A 14,566-nucleotide genomic window follows, 5' to 3' on the forward strand; every position below is an offset into this window, starting at 1 on the left:
TATACATTCCATAATCACTGTTCAAACGATTTCTCGGTGCATGAATAAAAAAACGAGAGAATCGTATGCAGTAACGCTGCGCTTTACCAGATGGTGTATTATTTACGTGCGGGAAAATCGAGTGCAAAACCTTACTTGTGCAACGCTGCGCATCGATAGAACAATATACCCTAGTTTATAAAAATCAAGTACATGCACCTATCCATATATACATGTATACAATAATCTCGTTATATAACTGTGGTATGTGCGCTACTCTCGTTAAAGCGGGCATCAAAAATTCATTGCAATCACAGCTTATCACTGCAACGATTTACTGTCGTAGACTTGAAGAATCTGCCTTAGGGATACGTAAAGAGGAATCAGCTTTTAAAATTTATTTGCAAGCAGTTTCTACCTCCAATTCGTACTGTTAACTGTGCGTATCCAAGCAATTTTTATGCAGCCAACATTTGATGAATTCCAAAAGGTAATACGAGTTTTGTAAAGCAAATACTCACCGACTAATTAATAGACAGTTGTCATACACATCTAACGACCACATGCCATGTTCACGCTCTGTATGCTCCACGCTACTCTATATATCTGTTTAATTATTTTCTCAGCTATAAAACAAGTTAACTTTTTATAGACTGGTCAGTCAGTCAGCAGGTCTCGCAGCTCAGAAGACGAAGATTCCTGTAATTCATTAGGAAAATGGATAGACGAGTGTTCGTTATTCTGCTAGTCGTTTGGGCCAAGGTAGAAGCCTCGAACACGACGTCAGGATCCAGTTGGACCGTAGTATTGAGAGTGTTTGAAAATTGTATCGACAAAAACGATTCACTCAGCTGCTTGCAGCAGAAGGTACTGAACTTTGCAAACCGCATCTCAGAGACAAAGAGTCTCGAGATTTTCGAAGGAATTAAATTTGTACGAGACGAAAACGTCGCGAGAAGCACAAATCATGCAGAATCAACTGATCCTGAGACCACAGCTTGGAGTGATCAAATCTGGAATAAGTTTTGGACGTTCTTTACTACCCACAGTGTCGAAGTGAACTTACCAAAACTTTACGAGTTCAATCTACATGGAGGTGAGTTTACGATTAAAATTATTACAGCCATTGGACACAATAAAATTTTCCAATCACTTTCAGCCCGCGGGAAGAAGGATAAAGGTTACGGCGGAATGCTGATGATTGCTGCAGCTGCCAAGGGTGCCATGATTTGGATGGGAATGCAGGCGATCGCGGCTCTCGCTGGCAAAGCTTTGATAGTTGCTAAGGTAGCTCTGACCATAGCTTCGGTAATAGCTCTGAAGAAACTGCTTGGTAAGCATGAAACATAGTTTCAGAAAAATTTATCTCTTGTATCTGATTGCAGCCTTCTAATTTGATGATTTTAGATCTAATTTGATCTAATTAGATCGAGTCACATCTGAGTGGTTGAACACAACCAGATCTAAGTTTGGTCTTTTACGTCTAGAATCTAACCTGTTCTGATCCATCTGCGTGTAGTTTCGTTTTATCTAACCCAGGTGCAATTTATATCATCTCAAAATGGATAAAATATTACGTCTGACACCGTATAATTATAACATTTCAATACAGACTGTCTTTACGGTTTACTTACAACCTTTGGACGGGTTCTTGAGTAATTTGGAATTTTCAATACCATATCGAAAACATTTGGCTCGATTCCTGATACGTTTGAACCCAACGTTCTTAGGTGCAAATTTATTTTCGACATGGCGTCACTTTCGCTGAGGTAGTTTGACTAATTCAAATAGAAAAACTGTACGAGATGTGATCATAGCGAAGCGGATGAAATCATGTCTGTATACATGTAATTTTGTGTGCAGATAGACATGTTTATAGAAAATAAGATATTAATTAGGTCTGACTTAAAATGATGAAATCTAGTCACACATGATGTTAGTTCGGCCCAGATATAATTGTACCTAGTGAGATAAATAACAGGCTCAATTATATCTTCTCTTACGTAATTATTACTAATAATAGTAATTAACTTCTTCAGAAGGAAGTGGTGGGAAAACTTCGTACGAGATAATTAAGCACCCTCAACACACCTATGTGCAAACGCATAGCTCAAGCCACGAATACGGAGGTGGAGGTCACGGCGGCGGTGGCGGCGGCGGCGGAGGCGGAGGATACGAGGGTCATTACCGCAAGCGAAGCATCGCCAGAACCAAGATGAACCGAAACCAGGGAGCAGAACCGTCTGGTGAAATAACTGGGATATCAGACGCGTGGAGATTTGAATTGTCAAGCAAGCATCCTAGTGTCGGGTTGTCGAGTACTTCAAACGACCCGAATAGTGGCACCCTTAATTATGAGGGTGAAAAATATTTTTTGTACAAGCACACTGCAGATCAAAGTCAAAGCGGGGATTCCAAACCTGATCTTTACGGTTTTGGGACAAAAAGGACGAATGACATTACGGAATCAGAGAAAGAAACGTTCGATAATAACGAGAAAGAGTTTTCTCCGTCACAACTGAGAAGATCGTTATTCACAAAATTCGTTTGAACAATTAGTTTGTTGCTGATGTTTTTGCATAGCTTGCATCACGTTTCAAATTTCATGCTATCATGCTGATAAGTTTAAGGGTGAACTCATATTTATATTTATATCAATATAGGAACAATTATAGTTGAGAGAAAAAGGCTTTTTAGAAAAAATTGTACATGGATATAAAAAATTAATTTATTATTTTGTCATATGTAAGATACGAAAGCTAAGAATAATCACACTGATTATGTATACGTATATTATACAAAAAGCAAGTCACAATTACATGATTTCATCACACTTTTCATAACTTATGACTGCCACACACTAGTTACATACGTGATATCACATTTAGATTCGAATATACCTACCTTTCAAATCAATAATCTCATCCCTTTTCGAATCAGATTTATTCTCCCGTAAATAAGGAATGCAACCCCTCAAAACTCCCTTAGATAAAAGAGGTTCATAGCTGAAACCTTTCCTTAATGTATCGGTAACGCAAAATCAATCTTCGCTTATTTCGCAGTTACTTGCGACAAAGATTTTAATTTTTGCACGAATACGGATCAAAAATTTTTCGGTAGTCTCATGGTTTGGGTTTGATACGATCTTGTGACCTGTTCCATAAAGTATCGGCTAGAATGAAATTAGTGGGTCCGTTTTACTTCGTTAAAACAATCAGAGGCGGCTTTGTCACACCAATTGTCAGGATATGTTTCGATTTGATTTATGCAAGAACATTCGCTTCCATCTATTCACTACATCAAGGATAAATACTGGAACGAACCTGGAGATGTAATTTTTCGGTAAAATATTCACCTTTTTTTGTATGAAAGAAGAAGTTTAGACAAGTCCCTTCTCGTAACGAAGTTTTTTTCGAAAATCCGTTCCTCCTATTCAATACTTCAACTTGAACATCTGTGCTTATTCACTCTACGTTCTTATCAATAGAGGACACAGTAAAATTTGAGAGTGCATCATACTTACTGTACGATATCACAGTAACGTCTGAATTTAGAGAAATAATAGCGATAATGACAAAAAAGAAAAAATTCTTTTTCACCAACAGAGATAGTGAATCCGAGAACGCTCCGGAGCTTTCGGCAAAGCAGCATCCTGAAATTTCTGGCAGTCCAGTATGCGGTGCACTCACAGAAACTCATTTCACTTTTCAATCGTAACTATTTTTTTTAAACAGAATTGTAATTACATACTCCTGCACACTGTGCATTTACCAGATTATATTGTATAGGTACAGATTATTGGTCTTATAATCGATGTAAACAAACTCGCCGCTGTGATCGAGCGAAGGCGAAGCTCGGATTACTAACATTGATTACAAAAGGTCGGATTAGCTTATCTGTGTGTATGTACTGTTTCTGAGTGTTTATGTTGCTGTCTTCTCGGTGTGACTGTCCCGATAGCTCAGTTCTGCCGAAACGTGCGAGAGTGAAGATCGGGAAATTGAGTAATACGGAATGTGACGATACAGTGCTAATAACAATCCTTGAAGCAGCAAAAACTGTTTCTATAAACTTATTATTCGATTTCGATGATTAATATGACGTTTATAGTTAACTTTTTTCAATTACTAGTGGTGTGTTTTTGAGTGAGGGGGGGGGGGACCTTCGGCACCAATTATTAGTGCTTGTTTTTCTATTATTAGTGTTATTCAATACCACTTTTATCAGATCTTATCGCGAAGTTACCACAACTTGTGTCAAAAAATAGTACACATAACTCGAGCGGACAGGTAACCCTGCACTTGGCACGTAATGTACTATTACTATTCTTGTTTTGAGGAACCATATCATAGTGATTTGGCAGTGAAAATTCGTGACTTCTTTCGACGAAGAATACGCTAAGCCGACATTGGTGAGTCTGGAATTTATTATTCGCTCGTTTATTCACATCATCGTTACATTTCACGCTTCTGCTATAGCAAAATCGACGATGCGCAAATTTTTTGAACACATTGAATTATCCCATATGATCATAGATATTTTATGGAGAATGAAGTTAGCTGCAATCGCTGAATAAATTCGTGACTTGACTTCGGAAAAAGACGTTTTCATTCAAACTCTTATACAGTAAGAATTTTATTCTAGTCAGGTAATTGGGGTTCTAGAACAGTAGCAGAGCGAGATTAAAGTATTTGTATGCGAAATAAAAACTATGTGATTTTTCATAAAAGTTGAACATCTATTGGTATACTTGCGAAATTAACATTATTAGTCGTTTCTGCGTACGAAATGATTCACCAAAATTTACCTGTCCCCAAATGTTTGCACTTGAAAGGAAAAATAATTCGTTAAGACAATTACTAATGAAAGTTAATTATTTGTTGTCCAGTCGAATTTCCACTTCGTATCGTAAATTTGCAATGAGCTCATTTTGTAATAAATTGCATTTGTGCAGCATGTTGAATTACGTACGTCATTAACCCAAATTCTTAACTATTGGCTTATGCCGGATTGTTTACAGCAGGTTGGCTGAATAAAAAATCAACACATATGAGTCCCTTGTCCTGTTAGCTCTATAAGATGTTGAAGATTTCGAGATAGTTTCTGAAACGTACAAATTACGTATAATTCGAACTTTGAAGCTTTATTAAGCTTGACGGACATACCTTCAAATTGGTGTCAGAATGTGGAATGAACTTGCGCTTTACAAACTGGGAATCGTGCTGAATCATGGCAGTGATTTTCCAAAGAGGGATGAGTTGTTGATAAAGAGTATTTTTGAAAATTGTGGTTAGCAAAATGATTATTTAGTTCTTCAAATTGTGTGACCCTCTGTACAGTACTCAGGTCACTGGTTGAAAATGGTCAAAATCTATTCCAGCCACTTTTTTTCACCTTCAATTAAAAATTAGTATACACTCGTATTCGGAAAAACTTCTTAAATAACTAAGCAATTTCCCATCTTACCCAAATATTTTACTTTCTCAACGCAATCAACTTTTTAACAAGTAAACAAAGAACTAGTTTCCGTGATAAAATAATTGTGGTCAATTACTAGTTGAATGATGTGAATGGGACTAATTTTTTATACTGGTCGAACACTAGCACATAAACCCTTGAAGAAATATCTGTCCCGATGTGGAAAGAATCTCAGGACTCGTTTTGTTTGAAAGGGAAGGTTTGGTGTACCTGTTAGCTATGAGAAATACTGGTCCTAGAGGGTTACGATTTTTTCACCGGTCACGGTGTTTTGATTTTACGGTGCAAACTTTCGTTTTTGGTGGTAAAAAAAAATCTTTGTGGTTGGTGGCACCAAGCTGTGAATCTTTTTCCATAAACAATTTCGCATAAGAAAAGTACTCAAGGGATGAAAAAAATTATGCAACATTTTTGGTAAATTATTTATAATTCTTTTGCTTTTGAACATATATTTCATCGAAATCCACTGTTCAAGGGACAGCAAAAATTATCGGATTTGTCGTGAATTAAAAAAAAAACAATGAATTTTACAAAAGATATTGGGATAAGTTTTTTTTTTTTTTTTGAGAAATGGTCATACATTTTTTTTTTTTTTTTTTTTTGGCCATCATAAAGGCTCTTTCGTGAACGCAAATGAAGCTACATAAAAAGTCATGAACCCTCTAGGACTGGTATTTCTCATAACCGGGAAATGCACTGAACCTTCCCCTTAATATCGAAATTTTTGTAATTTTCTTTGGACATGAAAAATCGTTTCCGTCTGCTTTAAAGAATTAAAAGTGAACAACGTTTTGCAAAACAACCTGAAAGACGTTGGAAATGGAGTAGGCACGGAGTGCTATTCAGTATAAAAACTGAAGCTTGAAGAAATTAATGTGGTATTCAAGTGCCATACATCACATTTCGGGTGAAATTTCACAGATTTTATTGTTCAACAGCTATCAGTAACCATTAACATTTTTATATAATACATCAGTTTTGCGTGTATTGAAATGCATTGATAAGTATATACTACTCATTAATTTTTTTGATAAATCACTGCACAGTGCTTTACAGAATACGAGATCACTCAAACAAGTAGCACTCTTTGTTGTCTCACTCAGTTTCGTTAGCGGAAAAAGAACCTTAGCCTCTTATCATTAACGCTAATTATACCCAACAAACTGTTCAGCAAAATGGGAAATGACGTGATTTAAATCCATTATATTTATATGAATTAAAGTATTAGATGAATCAAAGACCGCATGTGACCTGTTGATTTAGAGGATGTGAAAATCCTCTTGATTCAAAAAAGCGAAATCTAGGAGTTCAAACGAATGATTTCCAGGTCACTCAACAGACGTGAACGTATAAACCTGACATCTAGACCAATATAAATAAATTACTAAAATTACAAAACTTAAATTAGACATAACTATTTACCACTTATAATCTACGTATATCACTTAGCAATAAAACCTTTCGTATGTAATCGAAACTAGAGCCTTGCTTTTCACTGACAGTATGCATTATCCCTGCTGTGGGTTCGTCAAAAATGTAAATGAAGAAGTATCATCGTACATACTGTACAGATTTGGAGTTACTTCAACTCTGAGACCTTTGGCCATTGTAGGCCAAATCGTGTCCGTCGTTTACCGCACCCGTGTACACCGGATACGCAGCGCTGTTTCCGGTCAAATTGGGTCCTCCAAAAGACCTTTGCCAGCCCCCGCCATAGGATCCACTACCTCCACCCCCACCTCCATGGTGTTCCGTAGCTGTTGCGTAGATAACTTCATGCCCACCGCCTCCGCCGCTGGCCAACTTTTTGAGACCAATTATGGCGCTGATTACAAGAGCAATTTTCGCCGTTAAAAGTGCAGTTCCTGCGAGAAATGCGATCTTGCCCATTGCCAGCTGCGCCATCATACCTGAAATGAAAGGATCGTTACGTTTGATAGGGAATCTAGAAAGATGCGTACTGCACGCATCTGGATAAACAACGTATTAATTTTCGGTGAAATGATTTCTATTACTCCCAACATCTTACCAGCCATTGCAAGTCCACCCATCATGAGCATGCCGCCATATTTATCCTTCTTTTTACGACCTGAAACGAGAAAGGGTGCATCGGGTTCGCGATTAGACTTGATTGAACTCGCGTATTCTTGTCATCGTGATATTAGCGGAAGAAGAGAATCTTGCATCACCTTCGATTATGTTTCCAGGAATAGTGAACTGAATGCTCCTCGAGGAAAGGTACTCGTAAAATTTCTTCTCGAGCTGGTTGTCCAGCGTGTCGTTCTCCAAGCTTCGCGAGTCATCCGATATCTCAACGAACTTTGGATCCTTCTTTATCGAGATCAAATCATTCAGGGTGTAAACTGAGTCTTCCTTCACCGCAGAATCGAGAATATTAAGTGCCTTCCGTTTGAGACAGTCAAAAGTATTCTTCTCTTTGGCACATTTGCCAAACAGCTGAGTGTATTCGTTCTGAGCAGCAAAAGAGTGACTGGCAAAACTCGCAAGCATGACAATCAGTGTAAAAATAATGGCGTGTTTCTGCATCTTTGCCAAGGGATCTTTTTTTGCCGAAGTAAATTGACACGAAAATATCTAAGTTGCAAAACCGAATCACATGTAAGACCGAATCCTCAGTTTTGTTAGTTCGGACTGAATACAGACTGCGAAGACACTGTAATAATTCACTCGAGTAAATCACTGTGATGAGATTTTTGTCCGTGGTGTTGATGTTGATGACGGTTCTGCAACGTGACTGACATGCTGGGTCTGTCGAAAGAATCTTATATACCCATTCGTTGTATTACATGCTCACACCTGATACACATGTTTTTAACGCTCTAGCAAAAATCTTCTGAACCAAAACATAGCAGTACAGTCCTTCGGGAAAATATTCTCGTGACCCGGTTGCCAAACGAGCCTTAAAAAGCCGTTCCACGGAAGGTGTGGAAGTTAAGTAAAATGAAAGGGTGACCCATTCGCGGAAACTCGTACGGCGATTAAGTACATCGAAATTTTTCAAGGAGACTGTAACGGAAGCACTCATGGAATTGTTACATTTTCGCGCCAACAACTGCGGAAGGACAACTCCTTTCAGAATACAGTTAACTAGCCGACGTGTACATGTGACCTCGTCCGAAAAATAGTAGGTGAAAGACGTTTATGCTGTAAAGCACATAAAGCACGCTGCAATGAATTGCGAAAGGAACTCAGCAGAAAATTCGGGTAGACTGTTAACTATTCTTGTAATAGCGGTTATTTTTCTCATTTTACAATAAAATGTAGCTCAAGTGACTGTTTGATCTAAATTTACCAATATTAACAATTTCACACTACATCTGATAATTGCCAACATTACAAGTAGAACGCTACAATATCATTGTTTGCTAGAGACAGTTTAAAAAAAAATTAGAATACAGTCTGTGAGAACTACACGACATGCAGTCGGTACATGAATACACATGCTAGTGAGAAACAAGCAATGACATAAATGAAGTAACTACATCCACTACATGTTAAGTAAATTATTGTTCATTAAGTGGAAAGGCTATTTTATTGTTTCAACTACATTGCTCAAAAAAATTAACGAGTCTCCCATTGTTACTTGAAAAAACGTCTAATTACAAAGCTGCTTAGCAAATTAAAAATGCACCTAATACATGTAATATTTGAAATCAGCTGTGAGGTGCTTTTTCAGGTCTGGTCTACATTGTTGAAAGTATATTTTATGAATCTTAGTTTCAACGACATATTATGTCGAATTTGTGAAATACTTTGAAGTACTGCACAGGGAAGAATAATTCTTTTCCTTCGTTGCTGAGATAGTGAATTTGGAGTGTCAAATATTTTGTCGGAGCATTTTGATTTGTTTTTTTTTTTCGTTCTTCAAGGATCAAAAGTGTTCTACCAACTTTGATTAAAGTAAAAAGGCGAAGAAAAATCTTAGATGGGTTTTGTAAATAAGTCTTGAACCGCAAATTTTTTTGACTCGGACAACAAATGAGCGTAACTTTAGCAAAAAATGATAATTTAGAATAAATCTGCAGAAAGCATATTTGTGGCTGATATTTCTGGACCTGAAACCCTTTTTCAAATAATATTTCACATGCTTCATGAGCGAAAAAAGGCAGCCTTGAAATGATACAATCTTTCGAGCAAGAATAGGGGATCTACTAATTTCTGTGAGCCATGTGTGAAATACTTTCAAGCGATAAACACTAAATAAAAATAGTGATAGAAAAAACTGCATTGATTGAAAATCGTCGATGTCTCATTCGAAAATTTTTATTAATTGATCAGTTAAATAGTTTTTTACAAAATAATAAAATGAGATGCTTTATAGAATTACTTTTATTAGCTACTATTGGTCTCTGCCCCATGCAAAGTTTCTACTCTCATCCAAATTTTGGGATGCTCTGTCCCTCTTATAAACATTCAGTGTCTCTCTGATTACGTGCTGAAACGGATTGTATTCGGGGATCGTGGTATACTCCTTGTAATTGTAATTTGGTACGTGGTTGTAATAATCCGATCCAAAACCGTATCCCCCGCCGTGTTGGGGCCCTTGTTGTCCGCTGCCATACAGGGAATTCCATCCGAAAATACCACTCAAGAAAATTGCAATTTTTGCAAGTATAAAAACTTTCTTGGAGACGAGTAGAAGGACCCCAAACAAAAGTGGTATCAAGGACACCAGGTTGAACTTGAATCCCAGAAGAAACGGCAATATGAGATTCCTCACTATCGCTTGACCTGAAAAACAATATCGGTTTGAGTTGATGAAAAAATAAAGTTCTGTCCAATTGTACTCTAAAATGGAAAACGCGTATAAGAGGAATGGCATTTCAAAAAAGTATATTTATCAAGTTCGGACGTGTAATTCATCCACAGTAGGAAAAAAAATATTTCATTTACTATAAGTCACTAAAATTTTATTTTTATTGCCCGTATAGTGTTGCAGTAAGCTCCAAGATTTTATGTAACAGTCACGTGATATTTTTAGGATAGCTTTTGAAAACGTCACTTTCATTATGTCAGATTTTTTCACCATTAAATCTAGAACAGATATAATAAACGGAATCCCGTGCGAAGAATCGTGTGATCACGAAGGTATCAATAAAGACAAACGATCTTATTCGGTATCTGACAATTTTCAATTCATCATTTTTCTAAAAAATCTTCTTTTGTTTAGCTGCAGACTTCATAAAATAACTTGTATCAAGATTAAACATCTGTTTATGTCATCAATTTAATTTAAAATCTCTGAATTTAAGAAATTGCTGTTTGTATTCGATTAAGAAAATCACATTGATTTGTGATAAACCAAATAATTCAAAACACTAACATTATTAGTCAATAACTTGAGTAGCATTAAAAGAAATACCAACTCATTTAGAATTGTTTAGAACGTGTAGAAAAAACTATTCAATGACCTACTAATACATTAAACTACTCTTTATTCGAAGATATAGTTATTACACTTTGGATGGTAACTTTTAGCGTATTCAATACATAAAAACATATGATTTTTGTGAATCATGTTTTCAACATTTTTACATTATTCTTCTTTTCAACCGGTAAAAATAATACCTGGCGCTTCTGAAGCTTTTTCACAGAGTATCTTATGTGAATGGAAAAATGGACTGAATCTTTTCAAAACCTATCATATCATATATATCAAATTAAAGGTTTAATCAGAAGTTCTCGTACAATCAAAGAAATATTTGAAAGAATCTTTTGTCGAGAAATCGTAATTCACCTGAAAGAATTTTCACAGCGTACAGGTTTCAGAATTATAATACATCGTCCTTCGTTACACCATAACAGTTGAAAAATAAAATTCATAGAAATATTATTTATGAAATTTTTGTTCGTTTACGATTTTATAAGGACATGCATGGATTATTGAACTTGGTGGAAGTGCCCGGATTACAGCGCCGCACGTAATGCACTCGAAGCTAAGTCGCGGCTTGAAAACTTTCATGGCTCTTTACCATATCTTGGTTGTTAAGGTAGAATAACGTCTGAAGTAATCGGCCGTCGGTAAACAGATACACAATGCTGTGCCTTAGTATCAGATCTCTGAAACAAGTGGCGCAACGATTTCACGATTTCAGCTCTTTGACCCACTTCCGATATTTCTACGCCCCGTGGAAAGAGCATAGAGACATGCAACTCACGTTTACGACCTCAGTTCAAACGGAATTGAATTGGACCAAATAAATCAAATTGAAAATTCTACAGCCAATTTTACATCTTATCCGATGCTGAACCAGCGCTGCTGTTCTACATGGAATTCAGTGAAATATACTTTAATTTCAACGACTGATGACGTTCAAGATTTATGTAAGTTTACTGAACCCTGCCGATAAAACTTGGGAACAAAAGAGAGGATTGGAAAAATTTCAGATAATGTTAGTTGCGCGTTTGATGGTGAAAACTAATGGAACCACATCCCTACTACATAGTAGAAAGCAATCTAAAGAAAAGCGAATATCACAAATTAAAATATGAACAATTTGCTAAAAAGATTTATAGTTCAAACCGTATAATTTAACCGATTAGAAGAATAACTCTGGTGCTATTCATACAATCATAATATTTTTACTTGTTTCGATTTCCATGGACATTTTCAAAGGTCATCTTTAAAATGAACCCAAAAATATTGGGATCGGATCAAAAACACTGAAGTTCAACCGTTTGAAAGATTTATGAAACCTTTTACTTCAATCACTGATATCTTGTAGCTCGTGTCATTTGAATTTACTCAGATTCATTTTTATTCCGTAACAGGGATATTATTATTATATAATATTGTGGAAAATTTTTTTTATCACCGTTCATTTAACTTCAATTAAGCTACTCTCACCTGTGCCAAGTCTTCTCTCGGAGTATGACTCACTCCGTTCATCCAGAACAAATTCAAGAACACCCTGACCGTTTATCATTGGTCCGACCTGCATGATTAGGCCCGGATACAAGGTTTCAAGATCCCATTTTAACCCCCGTTGTTCCATCAGCCTTGCACCCGCCTTCAGTATATTCCCAAAGTCCTTGGGGTCGTAATCCAAGTCCAGCAAGTCCCGATTCTGACCAGTGACTCGTTCCAAGTAGAAGTTGTCGACTTTTATCTCATCCTGTTCATTAATGGACTGAAGGGTGCTAAGCACGCCGCGATTGACGCATTCCATAGTCCCGATTTTGTCAGCCAGACAACTTCCCAAAGCTTCACCGAACGTTCCAGGCTCGTCGACGACCAGCTTGGACTCCGCTTTCGGCTCCATTATTACCGAAACACTTTTGGAAATTATTACACATATAAACAGCAGCGATAATTTCATGACAAAGTTACAGGATGTTTCTCTGATTTCGAATCAATGATCTTTGGAGGAATTCTAATTATCATACAGGTTGAACAGATTGAACTGCTGCATAATTTTTCGTCTGATTGTTTCGATCGTAGCAGTTCAAAGTGAGCCTCAGCTCTATACGCTTCGACCGAAATTTTTGTAGCCTAGTTTTCTCAGAGTCGCAATGAGCACTGCTCATTCTTTGAGGAAAACGAACCCTATATATGTAGAAGGACAATGGATATTCACAGACGACGGAACAATCGGTTTCACTCCAAGACTTTGCCCAAGCAAAGTATCTGCGAACCAGGGAGTATAAACGCGGTAGCGAAAGTACACCATTTCATTCCAAACACCGGATGCGATCTAAGAGAGCAAAGTTCCGGTAAGGATCCTCGCTTCGATTGGCCTGCAGAAACACGGTTCGCCGATTTTCATCTTATTCACTTTCCGCCTTCGCTCATAACGTGCAAACGTACGTACTAACCACATGCAATTATCGTTATCCTTTCTTCAACCAGCGATACAGTCAAAATAACTCTCTCGCGAGTTCACCGACGAAAAACTATGATACACTATCTTTTTACTTCGACACGATGCATGAGAGAGTATCCAAGCTTCACCTTGAATAACGGTTCTTATTCGAGGTATAATGACTGTATTTTTTCACCGCATATTTAGAGACTGACGACTAAATTACAGCATGGAGTATAAAAAAAAGTTACAACCAAAAAGGAGAGGAGAAAAAAACGTAAACGAAAGAGTTAAATAAAATGCAATTAACCAAATTCGTGCCATTGGCTTACTTCGGACGGCGCGCCAACCGTGCTAAAGGTTAATACCGATTTAATTTGTGGTGTGGTAGAAATTTCTACGGGCACCGTAAGTTTATTAACATCGCTAGCGGTACTGAGATGTCGGTTGACGCTTATGGGACGCGAAGAGATAAAGGCGATTAAATGGTAAATGTCAATCGTTGCATACTGTAATAATATGTCGATGTTACAGCGCTGGCTGTTCGTTGTTTTTCATGTGTTTATTTCATTTTATTTCCGCTCGTCAATCGCCCACCGAGCAATTATCCAACCTTGAATAAAATGGGCCGCGACGATAATCTCAAAGTTGAGTCGCACATGTCCCGCTTGGTTCGTTCGACTTTCTCTATATTTGCGCAGACGGACAACGTTTCTTTAATTATCATAAAGAAAGTGCATATTTGTAACATTACACCGGTAGAGGGTCACCATTTTTAACAGTGATGAAGGAAGAGGAACTAGGATGTTTATATAGAGAATCAGGTTCGACGATAAGACATTTTTCTTTATGTATAAAATGAGTATTTATTCATAAATAATATAAATATGGCAAATGCATGGCACCAGGTGTAACCTGGCCAATGACATGTACACGATAAAATAATTAATGATAGTATAAATTATTAAATGTAATTAAAAACAACCGGTAATGCTAACCAAAACCCTCTCAGAGTTGAGCTATTGTGCGGGCTGAGGAGGGGAGCTAACGATTAATTAGCCCATGCCAGCTGATTCTTGAAATTGATTATGCTACGGTATTTAATTATCCGTTGCCATCTATTTTGATTTGTAGCATCGTCCGGACTGGTCAAACTAGCTAAGTGCTTTTTTTCAGTAATGGGAATACTCTAATGTCTAAGCTTCGTGTACCGTCAAGAGTTTGAGAGTCGCGTGTTTGTACGTCGTTAAAAATTTGTTGTTACGTATTTACTTTTTTGGTGTAGC

At 37.1% G+C, this 14,566-nt stretch overlaps 3 protein-coding genes across 3 annotated transcripts; 1 reads left to right on the top strand and 2 right to left on the bottom strand.

The window, feature by feature from the left end:
* The first annotated feature begins 696 nt into the window (after positions 1-696).
* Positions 697-2,530, top strand: LOC124416236. The gene is made up of 3 exons (XM_046897164.1): positions 697-1,075; positions 1,139-1,312; positions 2,019-2,530. Exons 1-3 carry the CDS (start codon positions 697-699, stop codon positions 2,528-2,530), a joined length of 1,065 nt encoding a protein of 354 aa, XP_046753120.1.
* A 4,113-nt stretch (positions 2,531-6,643) lies between these two features.
* On the bottom strand, positions 6,644-8,200 carry LOC124416499. The gene is made up of 3 exons (XM_046897627.1): positions 7,647-8,200; positions 7,487-7,546; positions 6,644-7,367 (listed from the first exon to the last, which is right to left on the bottom strand). Exons 1-3 carry the CDS (start codon positions 8,002-8,004, stop codon positions 7,042-7,044), a joined length of 744 nt encoding a protein of 247 aa, XP_046753583.1. The 5' UTR covers positions 8,005-8,200; the 3' UTR covers positions 6,644-7,041.
* Positions 8,201-9,732: 1,532 nt separating this feature from the next.
* Positions 9,733-13,008, bottom strand: LOC124416496. Its single transcript, XM_046897623.1, has 2 exons — positions 12,326-13,008; positions 9,733-10,209 (listed from the first exon to the last, which is right to left on the bottom strand). Exons 1-2 carry the CDS (start codon positions 12,795-12,797, stop codon positions 9,818-9,820), a joined length of 864 nt encoding a protein of 287 aa, XP_046753579.1. The 5' UTR covers positions 12,798-13,008; the 3' UTR covers positions 9,733-9,817.
* Between the last annotated feature and the right edge of the window lie 1,558 nt (positions 13,009-14,566).

Source organism: Diprion similis, chromosome 2 (genome assembly GCF_021155765.1).
Source record: "Diprion similis isolate iyDipSimi1 chromosome 2, iyDipSimi1.1, whole genome shotgun sequence".
Lineage (NCBI taxonomy): Eukaryota > Metazoa > Arthropoda > Insecta > Hymenoptera > Diprionidae > Diprion > Diprion similis.